General features: G+C 41.4%; 3 protein-coding genes across 3 annotated transcripts; 1 reads left to right on the top strand and 2 right to left on the bottom strand.

Annotated features, from left to right (window-relative positions):
• The first annotated feature begins 1,227 nt into the window (after positions 1 to 1,227).
• On the top strand, positions 1,228 to 4,305 carry LOC149101295 (uncharacterized). Its single transcript, XM_089276071.1, has 4 exons — positions 1,228 to 2,589; positions 3,135 to 3,417; positions 3,816 to 3,955; positions 4,201 to 4,305. The coding sequence occupies exon 1, from the start codon at positions 1,279 to 1,281 to the stop codon at positions 2,290 to 2,292; it is 1,014 nt and encodes a 337-aa protein (XP_089132197.1). The 5' UTR covers positions 1,228 to 1,278; the 3' UTR covers positions 2,293 to 2,589; positions 3,135 to 3,417; positions 3,816 to 3,955; positions 4,201 to 4,305.
• Positions 4,306 to 9,508: 5,203 nt separating this feature from the next.
• Positions 9,509 to 16,634, bottom strand: LOC110068591 (solute carrier family 2, facilitated glucose transporter member 8-like). The gene is made up of 4 exons (XM_020775987.2): positions 16,210 to 16,634; positions 13,934 to 14,140; positions 13,045 to 13,348; positions 9,509 to 12,045 (listed from the first exon to the last, which is right to left on the bottom strand). The coding sequence occupies exons 1-4, from the start codon at positions 16,438 to 16,440 to the stop codon at positions 11,390 to 11,392; spliced, it is 1,398 nt and encodes a 465-aa protein (XP_020631646.2). The 5' UTR covers positions 16,441 to 16,634; the 3' UTR covers positions 9,509 to 11,389.
• Positions 16,635 to 16,908: 274 nt separating this feature from the next.
• Positions 16,909 to 21,136, bottom strand: LOC110068590 (solute carrier family 2, facilitated glucose transporter member 8-like). Its single transcript, XM_020775985.2, has 4 exons — positions 20,837 to 21,136; positions 20,114 to 20,320; positions 19,280 to 19,583; positions 16,909 to 18,699 (listed from the first exon to the last, which is right to left on the bottom strand). The coding sequence occupies exons 1-4, from the start codon at positions 21,059 to 21,061 to the stop codon at positions 18,038 to 18,040; spliced, it is 1,398 nt and encodes a 465-aa protein (XP_020631644.2). The 5' UTR covers positions 21,062 to 21,136; the 3' UTR covers positions 16,909 to 18,037.
• Between the last annotated feature and the right edge of the window lie 550 nt (positions 21,137 to 21,686).

The raw sequence follows: 21,686 nt of genomic DNA, 5'->3' as shown, positions 1-21,686 counted from the left end.
AGTCATTGGTGGGTTTCGATCCGTCTATTGTCAGTGAAAGTTTGGTCCGTCTATTGTTAGTCAAATTAAGTCGGTCTGTTGGAAGTCCGTTTGTCGGTTTCGTTTCCGGGTTAATTAACTGTAATAACTTACTGAACGCATTTTTTGACAAAACTACTGCAAGGTTTGAAGACTATCTTAGGAATTCCAGAACAAAGACAAAGTTTAAAGATTGACCGCCTATTCTGTCTTTAACAATTCTACAAACGCCAGACCCAATGTAGTTTTAAGAGAGGCCGCAACGCTCGCACTGGTCTCAATCGATAGGTGCCTTATCTAATCATGAAGTAATTCAGTCAGTCAGCTAATAAAATTCACCTCTCTGTATGAAGTAACCACTCAGTGCAGAAGCCTTGACTGATCCAATGAACGGGTTTTTTCAGTAAGAATAGCAACTTAAGCCGCAAGTTAAAAGCATGTAATCACGCGGCAGTCGGGTCGTGTGTAATAATTAAATAACAATTAAATTAACGTAAAATTCCGCACGCACCAAGCCCACAAATTAAGTAGCACCCCCGCAATTAACGTCAAATTATTGTGGCCGTGTAATCATCTCGACTAGTAGCGACCCCTCCCCCCTCCCCGAAAGTAGGGAAGATACCTTCTCAAAGAAGGATCTGAGAGCATGGAATATATGTCAACGTGGCGCCCGAAAGGCTAACGGGTTATATGACCTGCGCCTCAATGCTAATTGTTCCTCCGTTGAACTAACGTAACGACCTCTGTCAATAGGTCGCATGCATTCCTAAAAGAGATCAGACACTTCGACAAAGTACGGTAAGTTCCGTTTGTTGCAAAATTTAACAGTACTACCAGCTAGGAAACTATCAGGTTATTTTCGGTTCGGGGGAACAAGGCAGCTTTCATTGTGGCATGAAGTTTATGTCTTACTAAAAGTACCTTCTCCAATTCAGTTTAAAATTTAAATTGTTTTCGGTTCGAAGGGACAACAAAGTCAAACTTACATTGTGGCATGGGATTCTTGTCTTACTAAAACCGGTACCTGTTCTTGTTCGGTTTATAAAATTTAAATTGTTTTCGGTTCGGAGTACAACAAACTTTTGGCAAAGAATTCCTGTCTAAAACCTGTCCTGTTCGTTCTGTAAAATTTGATAGCTTAAGGCTACTTTCTGACATATTTTGACACCCGAAAAGCAGATCCGGAAATTATCTACCAAAATTGAAATATCTAAAGTTTAAAAGTTTTAATGTTAGGATCGCTTTTACAGTGGAGTGGCAATGGGCTCACCTTTGGGACCCCTTATGGCAGACGCATTTCTCTGCTCCATCGAAGAGAAATTAGAGCATGACAACAAGTTCCCAGAGTTTTATAGGCGGTACGTCGATGACACGCTTGCCACGATGAAGGATGTGCCAGCAGCAGAAGCCTTTTTAACAACACTTAACAACTGTCACCCATCCATAAATTTCACGATGGAACTACCTTCTGACAACAAGCTACCATTTATTGGTATGGAAATACTTAAGAAAGGTCACAAACTGGAAACCAGTGTTTACCGGAAGCCAACAAACACCGGCCTACTACTCCATCACCAAAGGCATGTGGACAAAAGGTACAAGAAATCGCTCATTAAAACCACGGTAAACCGTGCTTTTCACCTGTCATCCACATGGGAGTCTTTCGTGACTGAATGTGATCGCCTGAAGCTGATGTTTACGAACCTCAAGTACCCTGAAAGCCTAATTAACTCCATCATTTCTCACTTTGTCACCTCAATGATGACCAAAGATCCTCTCGTGCCACCTCAACTACCCGTCAACGAAGACACTGTTCACCGAGTGGTATTGCCATTTAAAGATCAAACGTCAGCCGATGCAGTGAAAAAACAACAATCTGACCCGAGCAAGAAAATCAATCACACTCTTCAACCAGTATTCAAGAGTCGCAAAATCTGTGAAGATCTCAAGATGCGTGAACCAAAACCATCTCTAATTAATCGACAATGGGTAGTGTACAATTACCAATGTGATCTGTGCGATGCAGAGTATGTAGGGTATACCAGCCGGCATTTGCACCAACGTATTGATGAACACAGGTTCTCCGCAATCGGAAAGCATTTAAGGAACGATCACGGCCTTTATAACATCGACGACCTTGCCAATAATTTTTCCGTCCTAAAGAAATGCAACGGAAAACTGGATTGCTTGATTTACGAAATGCTGTTTATTAGAAAGAAGAAACCTAGCCTGAACACGCAATCGCATTCCATCCGCGCGAAACTATTTGTTTAAACAAATGTGTTAATGAACAATCACACCTCTCACCAGTCCGGGATCGTTATCAGACTTGATAACCATGTGACGTCACAACATGGCGGCATTTCAAAAACTGGGAATTTTCGTATTCACTTCGCTTTGCTCGTTATTTGTTCGATTATACTCGGGTAATTTACCCATAACTCTATTCGATAATTACCAGAAAAGAAGGAGCCTCACGTGTTTTGAAGATGGCGGTTGAAGACCAGCGTAAACGATGTAAAATACTACTCGTAAAGTGAAACAGCGCTTGCAATTCTGCATCCAAACCAGGTATGTCTTTCATTTTGTCATTAGATTTAAGTTACTTGGAGATTTTTGCGAAAATCACAAAAAATATGTCGTTAATCTCCACGCCATATTCTTGGGATTTAACGTGTTTTTAGTGTTGTGCACGATCTGTGAGAAAAGTGCACGGGGTATTTTGATTTGCGATGTGTTGTTCGTAACGGCGGCCATATTTACAGCTGTAATTGATGTGTTCCTAGGTATTGAGATGGCGGAGCTGGTACCCATAGGATCAAAATAGCAAATTTATGTCGATTTTGTGGATTTAGCTTGGTCATTACATAGGGTAGGTTTATTGTTGTCGAGTTTTGCAGCATAAAATTTTCGTTCCTTTTAGACACGCACCATTCAACTTTAAGAATTACTGGTGGAAAAATCAAGGGGTACGTAAAAGTAACTTACATAAATCATCTAAGCCCCTTCAGAAAAAATTATAGCTCTTAGTGAGTCGCTCGATTCTTGGTACGGCAGTCCAGGTGGTCGGGAAACCACTTGCGAATCTAACATAAGTTGTTTATTTTCTTTTGAAGGGTTACCATGAGTTCAAAATCAAGGGGCCAGAAGGAACTCCTTTTCATGTCCTTCCTGAAAATTGGAAACAAAGACCCGTTCACACTTCGTTGTGTTTTGCCAGAAATTAGAGAAATACCCGAGACATTTCTAGACGTGCCACAGTCTGGTATCAAAGAGCGCTAAGAGAAATTACACTTTGAGAGAAGTTGCTGGAAGACAGATAGGCCGGGTGCAATACTTCTTAAACAGGGAACTAAAACACCTTTCGGACTGCGGGAAAATCGGCAATCACATTAAAAGGTAAGTTGCCTATATTTTAGAGTCAATTTCAACAACTCGCGGTCCTGAAATATTTTCCGGAAATGCCGGCTAAACTAGGTCAGTTTTCTGGCACACCAGTCGTTATATAATGAAGCTTATTGTTGGATTGAGCGAGTGAACTATGGTACGAAAACATATTACTTGAATCATAGTTTCTTTTATATGAATCGGTCATTAAAAGCGTTTTTCCATATCACCGAATGCACAACAATAGACTACTGATCTACAACTAAAACAATTTTTTCCGGAAATGCCAAGACTTCCAAGTTTACTGTCACATCTCACAACATAAAGTGTTGCATGTACCCATTCCACTGAACGGATGTGTATCACGAATTAAAGTAAATATACGTGCTATATTTTTGTTGTTGTGCCAGAACCATATCAGGCGAGCCCACAACGACAAAGAGAACTCCGGTGCATCAAAGATGGAAACGAAATGTACAGCACGGCGGAGGGGATTGAATTAACAATCGCAGAAATGGAATTAGGCGAGGGATTGGATATGGCCATCGAGGTAAGCTATTCTATCTTCAGTACATCTGGACAGAGAGTCGACAGAGGGAGGGTCGCGAACTGTTTCGATACTGTTAGTGATGAATCACAGTAGGAGATGTTTCGGTCCTAACCACGCTTCGCTCATGCAAATTGAACGAACTTCAGTTACAACTCTCCGCTTGGAATACAGAAGCAACTTGTTCAGTGTCAATTTGCGAACTCAAGATGTATTTACTGTTAGTGTTTCGTTTATATTTTATACAGACTGTTGAACAGCCAGCTTCGCCAACTACCAAGAAAATGAAGCCTGAGTTAAAATAGGAGCTATCATATTAGTACCAATAAACAACGCTTTTGTGAACAGAATAACTGTTGTCTACCTTCGTGTGTTTTTACTCGGAACAAATATTTTACGGTGTCTATCTGAAAATGAAACTTTTCGCAGTAGCTTTTGGACAAAGACAGTTTTCTTCCATACATCTCTGTTTCTATTCCATAATCCAGTAACCTATTGTGAAGCAAACATACAATTAATTAAATGAAATTGCATTGTGATGTTGTGAAAAAAGTAACTCCTTTCATCGCAGCACCCCGTCGACCGCCATATTGAATTATACACTGTTGCTACCAAATAATGTCACGTGAACGAAAACTTGTGCAGCGATTGGTTAATGATTTGTTTTGGTCGAGGTTATCAAATCTGATAACGATCCCGGACTGCTCACCGCATATATAACACTGTTGAACCGTTATTTTCTTGTCACTTGATAATGATGTCATGACGACATCGAAACGTTGTGTAAAATTTCTATCGCTCATTTTTATTTTGAAATGTTTATCGAAATTTAATCTCATTCAAATAATATGTCGTCATGAATATTGGTCGCTGTTAAGCAGTGCATGCTTCAGAAAAACTTGGCGGTCGTCAAGGAAGCGAAAAGCCAATCACAGTTCCTCTTTTGCTTTCCGTACCTTTGGTCCTAAGAATTTCTTCGGGAATAAAAACTCTCTCACCATGTAAACGATGTACTTCATAATCTTCAGAATTTTTTTCGCAGCTATTTGCGTCTCGCAGTCTCGCTATTTTCATAAGGTTGTCTCGCAGTCTCGATCTTTAAAAGACCGAGAAAGTCTAGAAGTCCCAATATATGAAGGGATATGAATGTGAATATTTTGTTTCTCAAGTTATAAGTGACGTGTAAAAGTCTTAAGAGTCTCACACTCGAGTTTAACACACTAAACCCTCGATCAAATGTCTTCAGGCTCGCACTGAAAAATTCTACTCTCGCCTCCCCGCAAAGTCTCACCACCCCTCAAAATATTTACAAACCCGAGCAGCTGCCAAGTGAGCCTTATTGTAATCACGCGCAAGAGAGAGCACACTTAATGCTTATTGACTTTTTTTACCGCAATTTTAACAAAATTTTGTTTAGATTACTGAAATCAAAATGTAGCGAAAATTGTATTCCGTCTTAACCTCGCTCAGCTGCGAACTTCTAAATAAGTGCTTTGGATCATGAATAAGTAAGCATTGCCTGAATCAAATCAACATAACTGTATTTGTCAGTAATATTGAAATCAGTAAATTCTTGCTAGCTGTACTTACCTTAAATCTTCTCCTTGGCGTCTTAACTTAAAAAATCAAAATCTTCGGGAAATTAATCAAACCGTCAGGACCCGCCGTATTCTAGCATTTATTTCGTCTCAACGCGATCTTGTCTCGGTCTCTGGCAACTAAACAGTTTAGTCGATGCATCCGTCATGAGGCAATTCCGCTTATGTGATCGGTAGAGTCCTTGGTAATGAACGCCAATGGTTTGTAGACGCGGACCTTAACAATGGTCTTTGTTGTAAATAAGTTAGGGACTGGAACTGGTTTGACCTGCGAGGTCTGAGTCGAGTCTCGTGATTGACACTTGAAAAACGTGTGCAGAAAAGGAATCGGAGAGAACGGGAAGGAGTCTAGCGTGGACATTGATCTATATCTGTATTGCGGAAAACATCTATCGGAACACGGAATTAACTCTTAGAACAACATTGTCATATCTCGGAATCTATCAAAGGATCAAAATAAAGAGTATGGATCGATACAACACTCTGGTGCCGAGACCCGGGACAGGAAAGCAACTGAAAACAAGCTTCGAATAAACAATGTCGAAATTGAAGAAGAAGGTGAAGGTTCGTGAAAGTCACCGCGTGTTCGTTTGGAAAACCATCCACGAAGCAAAAGATCAAATAGACAAACCGGAAGAGCCTAACGCTCTGAAGAAGTTCAAATCCTTGCGTTGTACATTGCAGGATAAATTGTCGGAGCTAAAGACATTGGATAACGAAATTCTCGATTTGGTAGACGAATCAAAGATCGAAGAAAACGTGGGTGAAAGTTGTGATTTCGCCTGTGCAATCCAAGCATGTATAGTCGACCTAGAATTAGCTATTGATGCCAAAACAAATGAGGGAAAAAGTCAGGAAGGGCAAGGAGCGATTTTGGGTTCGCAGTCGTCTTATTATTCAAGCCTTCAAACGCCGGGGATGAAATCAGGCGGGTCAACAAACAAGGCGACTCATGCAAAGCTGCCTAAACTCGAGTTGAAGAAATTTTCCGGCAATCCTATCTATTGGCATCCCTTCTGGGAATCGTTTGAATCGGCCATTGACAAAAACACCAGCCTCCCCGCAAAGTCTCACCACCCCTCAAAATGTTTACAAACCCGAGCAGCTGCCAAGTGAGCCTTATTGTAATCACGCGCAAGAGAGGGCACACTAAGTACTTATTGACTTTTTTTACCGCAATTTTTACAAAATTTTGTTTAGATTACTGAAATCAAAAGGTAGCGAAAATTGTATTCCGTCTTAACCTCGCTCAGCTGCGAACTTCTAAATAAGTGCTTTGGATCATGAATAAGTAAGCATTGCCTGAATCAAATCAACATAACTGTGTTTGTCAGTAATATTGAAACCAGTAAATTCTTGCTAGATGTACTTACCTTAAATCTTCTCCTTGGCGTCTTAACTTAAAAAAATCAAAATCTTCGGGAAATTAATCAAACCGTCAGGATCCGTATTTTAGCATTTATTTGGTCTCAACGCGATCTTATCTCAGTCTCTGGCAACTAAACAGCTTAGTCGATGCATCCGTCATAAGGCAATTCCGCTTATGTGATTGGCCGAGTCCTTGGTAATGAACGCCAATGGTTTGTAGACGCGGACCTTAACAATGGTCTTACTTTACTTACTTACTTACTTATTCAACTCATTTTTTTTTTTAATTTGCCACGTCTAATTTGATAGCAGTTGATGGCCTGGTTACAAATTACGGCCACAATTCATGAGGGAATCATCCGGCAAGTTTTGTAGGAGAAAACAAAACTACCACTTACGTTAACTAAAGAATGAACCAAGGAAAATATCGGTATCTGATCTCAAACCGATTAGAAACTAATATACGGGCTTCGTGCAAATTCACGCTCATTTGAAACAAAGGATGGTAGCTTAGAATAGTTAACAATTATTCCCCTGTTTTTCTGAACAATATATTTTGACAAAACTACTGTAAGCATTGAAGAGTAAGTCGTGGAATTCTAAAGGGCGAAAAGAGTCAGTTTTAAAATGGCTGTCGACTAGCTGTCTGTTCTGTTCTTATGTAAAATTCTACAAAGCCGAATCCCGCTTTCAGTTTATGAGATCACTTAATGGTCTCAACAAAGACCTGCGAGGCTGCCGAGGCAGCGTGGCCGAGTGGTTTTACTTTAGGGCGCTGGTGTTGTAATCCGGGGGTCCCAGGTTCAAGGCTTCCACCCTGCCCGGACTGGCGGGATTTGTTTTTCGGTAGTTTCGAGTTCAAATCCTCAGTCACGCTTTGTAAATAGCCAACTGGTCTGCCTCCTGCCAGTTGGGATTTTTAACTATGTTACATTTATTTGAAATATTTGTTTCTTTTGTTTCAGTGGCATGGCTGTAAACTAGCTAAGCTTAGTGCTTGTATAGTTAAGTGTATGACCACTATAAAAGAGATTTACATTTTTACTGATTTAATAGGTGTCTGGGCTGTTTACAATCCATAAAATCTGGAATCATCAATGGATTAATTCAGTTAGTAAAATGGAATTCACCTTTCTGTGAGAAGTTACATTTTGTGAATAGGCAAAAATAAACTGCAACTCATAACGCATGCAGTCACAGGAAGTTGAGCTGCGTTGCGAAAGTTAAATCTGGTTCGCGCTATGGACTGTCTAACTTAAATGATATGAAGAGATATGATTTAGGCTCTAGAAAAACAAAACAAACAAGTTTAAGTAAACACTGTCTAGCTTAAAATATCAGCGCAGTAATGCGGGTCACTTTTGCTAGAAACAACTCTCCGTTTTTATGTGGTGCAAAAGCTACGGGGTCTTTGCAAGTTTATCCGTACTCGTGGTTTGAAAAGGAGCCATCATTAACTGCTGATCCTTTCACGGAAGTTAGCGTAAATCCTGAAAGTCTCCTTGAAATTGAACTGCTCAGCTGGACGAGAATATCATGTCTGTTAAATATTGCAGAATTAAAACTTTACTAATAAGCTGTATTTCTGAACAGATCCCTTCTTTGCTGAGATGTCAGTAAAGGACAATAGCAACGAAACCGGCTAAATTATAAAGCACCAAAAACTATTCGTTTCCAGTGCCTACTTGAAGTGCATGATGTAATGTTTTCTGTTCACTGATTCGCAGAACTTAATAAACGGCACGCAATGCATGCAGAAGCGATGACGTTTAAAAATTGTTCCTAGAAAATTGGAACATGAGCAGACAAACTGATTCTTAAACTTTTGGGCTAGAAATTTTTAGGGGTTTACATTTAGGGTAGTCCATTGGTGGTTCATTCAAGTAGTTCATGTACCAGGTCCATCTTGTTAGTCCATGTGCTGGGGGTCAGCGAAATGTACCAACCCAAATAAAAAGCACTTCGCTGAAAAGTTCCTCTCTCTGAAATCAACAACTTATTATCTTTAAAGAAATTTGGCAAAGCTAACTACCTCACCGGAAATTAATTTGTTGTTTTAACCATATACTTGTCCAAGAGAAAATCATTTTCTCTTGACTTGTCATATCGCGTGTGCGACCCGCTTGTCTATCTACAATTGTATGTATCGAAGATATTTCATTATGAGTTTGCCCGTGAGCGCAAATTTATCCAATACTGTTTAAACCAAAATCCACCCCTAAATCTTCTTTTAAAAGCTACAATTAAAAGCACTCTGCTGAACCTACAAACAGCAAAGGAAAGCAGCTGAGGAACTCCCAGAGTGCATTTCGCTTCCACAGGGGGATAAAAAGTGCGCGACATAAGCACACGGACATGAGCGCGACAAACTATGCAAAATCACTATCCAAAGGAATACATGCTTGCCAGCATAAAGCGATGACGTCACACAATACGTCATCGCTTAAAAATTAACCCGTCAACCATCTGGTCATTGTTCGGAGTCACCCATTGTCAAAAAGCAGACTAGTAAGTTGCATTTGTTCTTGAACAAACGTTTGAAAACACAAAGTAGTCTGGAGCAACGAGCAGAAACAGCAGGTCACAAAAATGATTAAGAAATACCCTTTTTTAAAAGAATATTCACTTGTTAAATACCATAGCTAAAGATATGTCAATGTCAATCCTTTCTTTCTTCCTTCCACACTACGAATTCTTTTGAATCTGTTAATTACAACTGTACTTTTAATTGTGACGGAACGATAAGGAAACTTCAAGTGATAGGACGTAGAGTATGCAATATGGCGGACGAAAATACTGAGCGACGAAGGACTTTAATTTGGCGAAAAATTGACCGCCAATGGAACGAGGAGAAGGCTGACAACGGAGCAGTATGTGTTGCAATATGTTCAGGTTGCATTGGGTCGAGAATGGCCAAGTTTCTTCTTTTTCTTTGACGGAAAACATTTACGCATGCTCAATACATTAACATAATGTGTGCATTAGATTCGACACAGCAGAAATTCGACGTATGAATCGGCTGCCGCATTTCTGCCGCACGTTCGACTGGTCTTGTCGCATTATCCAACAGAAATGCGACACCGATTCAGACGTCGAATTTCTGTCGAATTTAATTCGTTGAATTGAATTCGACACGGCAGAAATGCGACGTATGAACCGGGCCTTAGTTAACATGGTATGCTGGAAATGTATGGTTAGTATCGTCAGATTTTAGGGGTATTAAAAATATACGTACATACATGTTTTAGACTGACTTATTGTCTCCCTCTCTCTCTCTCTCGTCGCCTTAAGAGACGATGATACTTAGATCATAATCTCTTGGTGTCCTTCGGGATATGTTAGGTTGCTTGGCACACACCTCCTGTCTTACAAATCGCGGGCTCGGTCTTTCGGCAACCAACCGCTGACGAAAGCGGAGTAATCTGGGCTCGAGATTGGGATTAAGGTAATGCTTGCTTTCCTTCAAACGCCGACTTGTATTTACAAAATAAAAGATGGTATTCCATGTTCTCTAATAAAACAATCCACGTTGGAGATCTAGAAAAACTGTTGGTGGACGCACAAGCGAAATTCGAGCGCGTTCATCAGTTTTTCTAGACCTTAAAAAATCATTATTTTCTTAGAAAACATGGAACATCATCTTCTATTTGGTTTACAATGCAGCATGAAAAAGCGAAAGTATTTACATCTGAGAAGTGGTGGTGATTACCCGGGCAACACAACATCCGGATATATGTACTCTATTATTTCCAACCGTGCATCTATTTAACAAATAGATTCCACGTTGCCGTGCGTCTGTTCAGTAATAGATCACAGATTTTGTCAAAATGTTGTAAGAACAAAAAAAAGAGGCACACACGAGGTGATAGCCGAGGCACTGATGTTCTTACCATATCTAGACGTCTTCTATGATCTATTACTGAACAGACGCACGGCAACATGGAATCTATAGGTTTTGTATTATAACGAAACAGAAAAATGTTAATGACATCATGATACCTCTGTCTTCCAATAAATCAGAAGTAATTTTAAAAAAACGTTCAAATGCTCTTGTTTATAGTAGTCAATGCGCTTAGCTACACCTAGCTACACCTAGCTACACTTAGCTAGTTTACTGGCATGCTGCTTAAACTGAAAGAAACAAACTGTGATATCAACTAAACATAATAGGCTTAAAAAGCTGGCTATTTACAAGTATGACCGAGGAGTTGATCATAAACTACGGCTTACCGAGAAACAACTCCAGCTGTGTTGTCAGAGTGGGACTTGAACCCGCGACCTCCGGATTTCAAGTCCGGCGTCCCAACTACTCAGCCACGCTGCCTCTCCTAATCTCCATCTCATATTTCAAGAACCAATCAAAATGCGAGAATAATTTGACTTATTACTGATAAAGAAATAACGCACCCCTCAATTGCAGTTATAAATAGCTGCAGCACTGGTTACACAACAGCTGTAATCTAATTTTCTTTCAAGGATTAAAGCTCGCTTCTATCTCCTCTAGCGTTTTACCCTTCGTTTCAGGTACAAAAAGGACAACGATAACAAAAGCGACACAACACCATGCGGCATAAAACCAACAAGCGCCTTGATTTCCAAAAGCAGACTCGAGATTCGCGTATGTCCTGGTAACGAGGAACAACGACGCCCAGCTTGCCATAGTGGCAAGACTAGTACCCACTCCACGTGCTCTGAGGGGGATGACCTCTGCCATGTAGAGAAAGGGAACTGGACCCCATGCCAGTGAGAAAAAGAAACTGAACAGAACCGAAGTCAAGATGGAAAGCCAAGAAATTCCACTGTGAGCTTGGTAGATTTCGAAATAAACACCAAGTCCGATCAAAGAGACTCCCATGCCAAGGGCATTTGTCCATAGAAGGAGACGCCTTCCCAATTTTTCCACCAGATAACAAGCACTCACAGTACCAGCGAGTTCAACTAAGCTGACAGGAAGGGAAACGAGCTTCGGATCACCGAGACCTGCTTTAGAGAAAATATCGGCGGCGTTAAACAACACTGCATTGATTCCAGTGATTTGCTGAAAGAATAGCAGACCAACACTGATTAAGACAGGCTTGGCTACTGGAGCAGTGAAGAATTCTTGACAGTTAATTTGTACACGGAGCTCTGTAGAGCAAAAAGCAAATGAGCGTTAAATTAACGGCTTCGGTTGAGTGCAAGGACAAAATCCTCTCAATTCTCAATACGTCTTAATAGAACCATTTGAAACATCCTAGATCGGAAAACTTTCTAAAGAATTTGCACTAAATTGGCACTTGATTAGGTCAAACTGAAAGGGTCGACCTGCCAGACCTTATTCCAGTTTGTGTAGTATGAAGGGATTGGGAGTATTTGTATTCAGCCAAAAGTAACTTAGCTATGCACTTTTTGGAACCACGACATTTACTCCCGCACTTTTTGGAATTAGTTCAATTCATTCCCGCGCTTTTTGGCACCAGTCGCATTTCTTCCCGCGCTTTTTGACACCAGTTGCATTTCTCCCGCGCATTTTGACACCAGTTACATTTCTTCCCGCCTTCTTGACTCTAGTTACATTTATTCCGCACTTTTTGGCAACATTTACATCTATTCCAGCGCTTTTCGGCCTCAGTCACATTTCACTGTCCGCGCTTTTTGGCACCGGTAAAATTTATTCCCGCGTTTTTTGACACCTATGACATGATTTACTCAAATGTTTTTCCGCGCTGGGCACTAGTTGTACGTTATGACTTTGTAAACTGTCCCATCTGGGCCGGGTTGTTCGAAAGCCGGTTAACGCTAACCTAGGATTAAAAGTTAATCCAAGTATAAATTTCTCTTCTATAAAAATGTTTTCCACTGCTTATGTTTTGTGTAGTTTGAGATTACTCAAGCTCAAAACTGAAGGAAAAACAATATAAACAGAAAACTTCACCGAAAAGTTACAAAATGGAACCAAAATTCTCGCTAATCCTGGGTTAACTTAATCGGACTTTGAACAACCCGGCTCTGCTTGTCAGGGCATTGACAACATGATATGTGGCATTTTTGCTTTCCAATTCCATTCAGTCTCATTATATTCACTCTTTCGAGCATATCTAACTCGTTAAGACCTACATGCACCCCGGTATCAATCACAGACTTTACCTAGTGTAGCCTCGATTTCCTTACATTCATCTTCGATACCAGTCTGAGATCCGCGTAACCATAGCAACGATTTTAACGCGTCGCTTTTCCGGTTTTTCTCAAGGTACCATCGAGGACTCTCTGGCATAAAGAACATGAGGACAAACAGTAGCGCCGCGGGGAAACAACCAACCAGGGCTAGCCAGTCCCAAAGAACGAAATATCCAATAACATAGGCCAGTATAATTCCTAATGTGACGGCGACTTGATTCATTGCCCCAAGCATTCCACGTAGGTGAGCTGGGGAGATCTCAGCGATATAGACCTGCAAAAATAACATTTTTCACTAATGCAAAAAGTCAATGAAAAAAAGTTAATCACTGCAATAATTTGGCACAATGAGCAATCGCTAAAGCCTAAAGGAATTTAGGACTTCAGCGAGATTCGAGACCATTCGGTCCTAATAATCGGACTCGACAGGAAACAAAAAAGAGGGTCTGTAATAGTTTCTGTGTTCCGACCCGAGAAAACCACGATGACTTTGACCTATTTTGTTGTTGTAGTTTACTTCAAAAAGATCTGTGAATTGTTCTTTAGTTGGGTCAGTTTTAAGGGAAGGGTCCCGGGGGGGGGGGGGTGTTAGATGGGGAGGGGAGAAAAACTTTAGGACTAGATCGAGTCGAACGCAGACCGACGAGTAAAGTCTGGCTCAGTCTTCCATTTATCCCTCTCTCCATTCCGCAGCCAGTCTCTTTCGTGCGGCCTTGACCGTGTAGGAGAGGAAATGAGGAAAGCGTGCAAGGAACTGGAAAGGAAAAAAAAAAAAACAGATGACTGGGGACTAGAGAGCTGACTATCCCGAGCTACTGCGCAGGAGACTAGAACCCGCTTAATACCTATAATAACTCACCGCAACAGCTAATGTCTCTATGCCACATCCTACACCTGTGAAGATTCTGCCAGTATACAGCATCGCGCGGTTCTTAGCAAGGAAAATCAAAAGCCATCCCAACGCGAAAGGTATGGAGCCAACGATGATGGCAAATTTTCGACCAATCAGGTCGACTGCCTTTCCTCCAATGACTCCTCCAAATAAGGCGCCTATGGCTACCAAAGACTACAATAAGAAGAAGGGGCTGTATAAGCATTACGGAAGTTATCGTTTCTGACGATATAAACAGCTGGGTCACAAGGGATCCGAAGTCATATGTTTTGTACGTTCCCTTACACTTAATACGGTCACATGCTTCATTGATTTCTCCTTCCTTGTTTTCCTTTCAATTTCCCGCTGCAAGAGACTAGATCATAGTCTTACCTGCTGCCAATATGTATGGGTTATTGACCAAGTGTGAGGTCAAGATGGCTGGATATTGGCCAAGGTCTTTCTTTGCTTGTCTATGGACCGAGACGGAGTCGAGGTCCATAAACTCGCAAAAAGAGAACGAGGCCAATATCCAGCCATCTTGACCTAACAAGCTTGGTCAATAAAGGATTTATTATATGGCTTTTGGGGAAATTTTTCTTGCGGGACACGGCGGTAGTCCCGAGCGGGCAAGATAGATCCATCTTGCCCTCTCGGGTAGCCAATGACTAGCGCAGGATTTGAATCATCTTGCCCGCTCAGGGAGCTAGCCATATAATATAGTACTTTAAAGACTGTATGGGGAGCTAACAAGAAAACCAACTGGTTAATTAAGTTCTTCTGCTCGAACTTTAATTTCAATATAGCCCGGCATGGTCAATCCGGGGAACGTTCAGAAATCGAACTCAATCGAACTCGATCCGTAGATTGAGTTCGATTGAGTTCGGAAATCGAACACTGAACTTTGCGAGAGTTCGATTTCCGAACTAATCGAACAAAATCGAGTCGAATCGAACTCAATCCATTAGATTGCCTTCCATTGACTGCGATTGAAATTTAGTTCGATTGGGTTCGATTGACCATGCCGGGGTACTGAGATAAACAACCTCGTTCCCAGGGTCTTTTCCCTGGCTTGAGGGCGGGGGGAAAAGACCCTGGGAACGAGGTTGTGAGCTAAAATCATATTTATATGCCTATTCAAGGTGTAATTATCTAATAATTACAAAAATGAGCTCAAAATAGAAATTATTGTTGCCTGTGGCAAGGAGCAAAAAATCTATTACTGTCCTCCAAACCAAACCAATAGACGCGAAGTTTGCGCGCACTCGTTCCACTTCGCGCGTTACTCTCAATAGCATTGACCTCGTGACCCGGGATTAGTCCATCAAAGGGCATCTTCTTTCTTCACTCCTCAATACAGTAAAATCTCGCCTTGAGCACACCCCACAATTACGGATATCGCGCTATTAAGAGCCAAGTACTATGAAAATTATGGAATCTACTTTCCGATATATCGGAACGGACTCCCGTTATTGCGGAATTGCGGACACTTCATGTGGTCCCAAACGAATATTTTATTGTTCCTCTCTCGTTACAACTGAGTATGTGGACGTATTGAGTGACATAATTCATCATGCAGTAGTAAAAGTAAGTAAGTACTTTATTTAGACACATTTGACTAGTGAGCCTGGGGTTCGTTTAAATTAATGTGAACGTGTATGCTAAATTAAAATTTAAAATTTAAATATGTTATCTATTCAATAAAAGACAAAAACTAGACTATAAAATTTAAAATTGAAAAACTAGGCTACAAAAGACTATGCAGTCTTCGAATTCTCATTAGTCTGTGCACTATTTTGATTTATAACGCCGCAATCATTAAGCACGAAGGTAACTGTGTACTGACAAAGAAGGCCTCCGTAACACTACGCCGGAGGAATTTAAAAACGCAACAATCACCTGTCATTTTGGATATTGAGTAACCTCGGGCAGGGAATCATATGATTATCGTGACCCATTGTTTTCGAAAAGCTCCGTTTTCAAAATGTTAACAGTCCACACTAAAACGAAAAGCCGGCATTTTCAAATTCCTCCAGTTTGAAGAGCTTTTTTGGAAAAGCTCCGTTTTCGCGACGGATTAGTGTGGACGGTAGACCATAGCTGTAGCGTGACGTAACTGTGGAAAACCGACTGCCGGCCGGGGAAGCTCCATACCGCTAACGGCGTAAGAGAAAATAGTAATTATAATAGAATAAAATGACAAAAAACCCTTACCCTTTTCTAATGTTCACAATCCCTCTGAACGTATTCACAGTGACACTTACCGAAAACCACGATTGCTGGGAGCTGTCTAAACGGACATCCACGCTGGCGCTCGAATTTGACTGCAAATCGTACGAAGCCGGCGAGGAATACCCCAAGGAATAGCCAAAGCTAAACGTGCCCCAAATAGAGATCAGCGTAGCGCATATCACTCTTCTAGAACTGATTTTTGGAATGAGCGTGGTTCGTTCATCGAGCGATGTCGGTAACTCCCCATCTACACCTGTATCCATTTAGAATGAAACTGATGAAAAATGTGTTTTTCGATTTGACTGATCAGAGGCTCCAGGGGTTTTACCAAAAGAAACAAATGGGAATTGTTGATTAAGATATGCTTTCGGATCGGCACACTCCAAGACTTCAAAGGAACAGAAATTTCATTCGTCCTAGTTTTGCAGGTACCTCTCGCGAGTTTGCTGAGTCACGCTTCAATCATAAGACTGGCATATGATCGGCAGGACTATCATGAAGTCACGCAATCCCGGCTCATGGAACATCTTGAACGAAAGTAGAGAAGTGCGGTTTGATAAGAGACTTTGTTCGTATTTCACGAATACTCTGTTGAAACAGACTTTCAGCTAATCAGGAATATGAGGAGAATGAGTGGAGGTTTAATTTCGCTCAGGTGGAAAATTTTCTCAGTCAAAAAAGTCTTATGTTTGGCTGGATTTGAGGGGGGAAAGCCGTCCACAAAACGTGTCAGCTGACGTGCTATTTTTTTAAATTTCTTTTTATGGATCTTGCACCAACTATGGTAAGGAAATCAATGAATTCGAAAGACATGAAAGCTTCTTGGACGCGTTTTCCCTTCTGATTAGCGATCAGCCGGTTTCATCACTATTTGGTAGTAGGTTTCGTTACAAGTTAATTTGAAAGAGTTTTACAGTATAATATGTATACTGTCCAAATGCGTCAGCTAGCTTATTAAAGTAATTGAAAACAAAGTAAACAAGAATGAACATGCCATGTTTTTAAACATCTTTTGGCCAGTAAGGACGAGTTGTATCGTAACATAATCGAGTCAAGCCGACCTCGGTCAAGTTCGAGTCACGAGTCAAGTTTGAGTCTAAACAAACCAAAGAGAGCACAAGTAATTGCTCAGTTATTTTATAAATTAAAAAGTTGGTTTAATCTGAAAATTTTAAAATAACTATACTAATAACTATACGGAAGTGCAATAATATAATATATAATAAATAATCAACTTTAAATACATTTTTGTCCTTAAAAACGAGATGAAGATGGTAAAAAATATATAGTAATGTCCTCCCGTCGTTTCCATAACATAAACATTAAATAATCTTTAAAACGTTGTTAAAACCCAGAAAATGGGATTAAACAGTATCAAATATCTGTAAAATCCTCATCAAAGGAAATGTAGCTATGAGAGGTCCCCCCCCGCCCCGTCCCAACGGTAAAACCAGAGGAACTGTCCGTGAAGAAAAATATGTAAGCCAGGATACTTTCTGTTGCAAAATGGCGGCCACTAAACTACTGGAAACTATAAAGATTCCTCCACGTTTTGTAATGGACTAGCACCCATTGGCCAAAACTGACCCCTAAAATGTCCATACATAAGTTATTTTCTGATTCTCGATGACCTACTAGAAAAAGCAAGAACTACGAAATTCATATCCTCATTTTGTAGCCTTCAGATTAAATCATGTTGCTTAGCAACACCTCCTGTCTTAAAAATCGCGGGCTCAGTCTTTCGGTAACTAACTGCTGACCGAAGACTCGGAGGATCCTGGGCTGGACATTGGGAACGAGGTAGAGGGTACTCCATATACGAACTTGGTTTTCTTCAGTGGAGCGAGTTTAACGGAGCTTTTACTGAGAATTATGAAAGCTCGCTTCTATCTCTTCTAGCGTTTTCCCCTTTGTTTCAGGTACAAAAAGGACAACGATAACAAAGGCAACACAACACCATGCGGCATAAAACCAACAAGCGCCTTGATTTCCGAACGCAGACTCCAGTGTCACGTATGTCTTGGTAACGAGGAAAAACATTATCCAGCATATTATAGTGGCAAGGCTGGTACCCACTCCACGCGCTCTAAGGGGGATTATCTCTGCCATGACGACCCAGGGAACTGGGCCCCAAGCCAGGGAGAAAAAGAAACTGAACAGAACCGAAGTCAAAATGGAAAGCCAAGAAATTGCAATTGTAGTTTGGTAGATTTTGAAATAAATACCAAGGCCTATTAGAGAGATTGCCATGCCAAGGGCATTTGTCCATAGAAGGAGGCGCCTTCCGATTTTGTCCACAAGAAAACAGGCAATCAATGTACCAACGAGTTGTACTATGCTGATAGGAAAGGAAACAAGCTTCGGATCACTGAGACCTGCTTTAGAAAAAATGTTCGCGGCGTTAAACAACACTGCGTTGATTCCAGTGACTTGCTGTAGGCATAACAGACCAACACTGATCAAGACAGGCTTGACAACTGGAGCAGTGAAGAATTCTTGATATTGAATTTGTCCGTGGAGTTCTGTAGGGATAAAAACAAACGAAACCGCGTTATGACAACATACGAAGGCTGAGTGAAAGGGTTATTAAATCAGTCATGATGAAATCAAACCCATTCGAATCTTTGTTTACACGTATTTAATTTGTGTTCTCGTGGGCAGGTGCGACCAACTCGTGACGTCAAGGTGTTTTACCGCGGCAGTAGGCACCGGATACATTTTTCCCGCGCTGTCCACGAGTTGAGCACCTTTTAGTCGACTTCACATTGGTTTGTTGTGTTGTTTGTCTGTGTGATGTGTTTGGCAAAACACTACATACTGACATCTTTTTACGACACTCTTTAGAATTTCACCTTCCTCAAATCTCATTCAAACACGAACAGGTCTGACCCGCACAGACTTCACTCGCAACTAGGGGTGTAGCCAGGAGTTTTCAAAGGGGGGGTCACACAGTTTCAAAGTCAGGGTACTCACCAGATTGTCCTGTCGTTTTCGCCACCTGTTGTAGGTTGTTTGCTTAGAAAAAGGCTTACAAAAGGGAGGGTCACGGGCACCCCAGGACCCCCCCTTAGCTACGCCGCTGTCAATCAAAAATGACCTTACCTAGTGTAGCCTCAGTCTCGCGACATTCATCCTCGATACCAGTCTGAGATCCACGTAACCACAGCAACGATTTCAACGCATCGCTTTTCCGGTTTTTCTCGAGGTACCATCGAGGGCTCTCTGGCATCCAGAACATCATTATGAACAGCAGCGCTGATGGAATGCACCCAAGCAATGCCAACCAGTCCCAGTAGAAGAAATATCCTGCTAAATAAGCTAGTATAATTCCTAATGTCACAGCTAGTTGATTCATTGCGCCAAGCATTCCACGTAGGCGAGCTGGGGAGATCTCAGCTATATAGACCTGCAAAAGTAACATTGTTTTTTTTTTTTTTACAAATTATGCTTATTGCTACATGTTTTGCAAATTGAACAGTCGCAACTCGGCCTTATAAAGAAATTATGGCCTGAGCGGGTTTTGAAGTCATGCCTTCCTAGCCGATTTTCGGACAGGGAGGAGAAGAGGATCTACATGCAATATTTTCTATGATCAGACCTGGGCAATCTCTATGACTGCCATTCTCTTACGAGGAAGGGGTTGGGGGTCGGAAAAAAAGCTAGCTAATCGAGCGGAGTCTAGGAAGGACCACCTCGCGAAGACGTCAGTCCTCTCAGAAACTTAGAAGCTCAGAACCTCTAACTCAGAACGCTCCTTGGGCACGTCACGCGTTTTTGGGAGGGATAGATTGCGTCACAAACCCAAACAGCGTCTGTTTTGGCTATGGGAGACTATATGCCTATTTACGACTCGCCGTTTTTCGTTATGCCCTATTCTTCCGGGTTACACATCGGCTAACGAACCTGTTCGCAGGTCAGACAGTAATTACAACTCACCGAAACAGCTAATGTCTCTATGCCACATCCTACTCCTGTGAAGATCCTCCCAGCGTACAGCATCAGATGATTCCTTGCATAGAAAATCAGAAGCCACCCCAGCTCGAAAGGTATGGCGCCGAGGATGATGGTGAATTTTCTACCAATCAGGCTGACTGCCTTTCCTGCGATGATTCCTCCAAATAAAGCGCCGACTGCTATCAAAGACTGCAACGAGAATAAAGACCTCGGTAAGCACTATGGAAAATATCGATCCGGACCATGTAGAGAAGAGCAAAAAGGGAAGTCATATGTTTTAAGATGTTTCGGTTAGCCGTGATAGAGTCAAAAATCGCATCGCCGGTCGCGAGAGATGGGCTTGTCATTTTCTAGCCGCCGTTATTTCGCTCAACAAAAGAAAAATGCTCTCGAGTTCCATTTTCGCACTGTGGCCATGAAATGCCTTGTACGAACGCTTCCTTGCAACTTGCGCTGGTGGCGCTGGTCTTAATTCGTGTGTGAAACCGGAGATCATATCCCCTCCGCCTCCCCCTCCACCTCCCCCTTCCCCGCCCCCGTTCGCTACCCTAGGGGTACGAAGTTGAAAGTCGGTTACTTCGTCATAAACCATCACTACAACCTGCTAATATGGCGTATTAAAGAGAAAATCCCTTATAATCTCGTATACAATTATAACGTTAATAATCACAAACCTTTTGAATGTTTACTATCACTGACACTTACCGAAAACCAGGATTGCTGTGAGCTACTCAAACGGATATCTTGACTCGCGACTGACTCCAAATCATACGAGGCCGGAGAGGAATAACCTACACAGAATCCAAAGCTAAGCGTCCCCCAAACAGAAATTAATGTAGCGCATAAGACTCTTCGAGAACTGCTTTTCGGAATAAGTCTTGTTCGTTCATTGTTTGATGTCGAAATTTCCACATCTACAGTTGTATCCATGTTGAATGAAATAAATTACTTAGTGACTCAATTACGGATTTTGATCGCGAAACGAAACGAAAATGACTGTTATTACGAAATGACGCCGGATTCACGTCACGGAACGTCACGGAACGGAAGTTTCTTTGTTGTCACGAGATTGGCCAATCATTGAGAGATCGTGCGTTATGTCACGCCGGACTCACTCGCGCGAGACTTCCTGCACGAAAAATTGGCTAAAAGAAATACGTCTAAATAATTAATAATGTGCTGATACTTGGGCAAAAACTCCATCGATTCTGGAAGGAACTCTTTAAAATTAGTAGAAGAATTAAATGTTAAGTGACATCTTATACAGGGTCACAGACACAAACATCGAGAACTACTCGCGCGAGTTTCTCGCGCACTCATTTTACACGAAAATCGAACTTTTAATCAACAGCGTTCTTCCACTTGGATAGAACTACTTGGATAGGACCCGCTAAAATTGGTAGAATTGTTAACTTTCACTGTTCACCATGTTTACAGACATGGTTTCTTTTAGAGGCCACTGAGCATATAATTATTATATGTTAGCCTTATGTTTGTCTGCCGGGCCTAGCCTCCCTAGCAAACTGAATCAAATAGCCGTTTTGTACTTTGCTTT

This window comes from Orbicella faveolata, unplaced genomic scaffold, assembly GCF_042242905.1.
Source record: "Orbicella faveolata isolate gen_17 unplaced genomic scaffold, um_ofav_v1 contig_4, whole genome shotgun sequence".
Classification (NCBI taxonomy): Eukaryota; Metazoa; Cnidaria; class Anthozoa; order Scleractinia; family Merulinidae; genus Orbicella; species Orbicella faveolata.
Note: the sequence above shows the minus strand (reverse complement) of the source record. Positions and strands in the feature narration are given on the sequence as shown.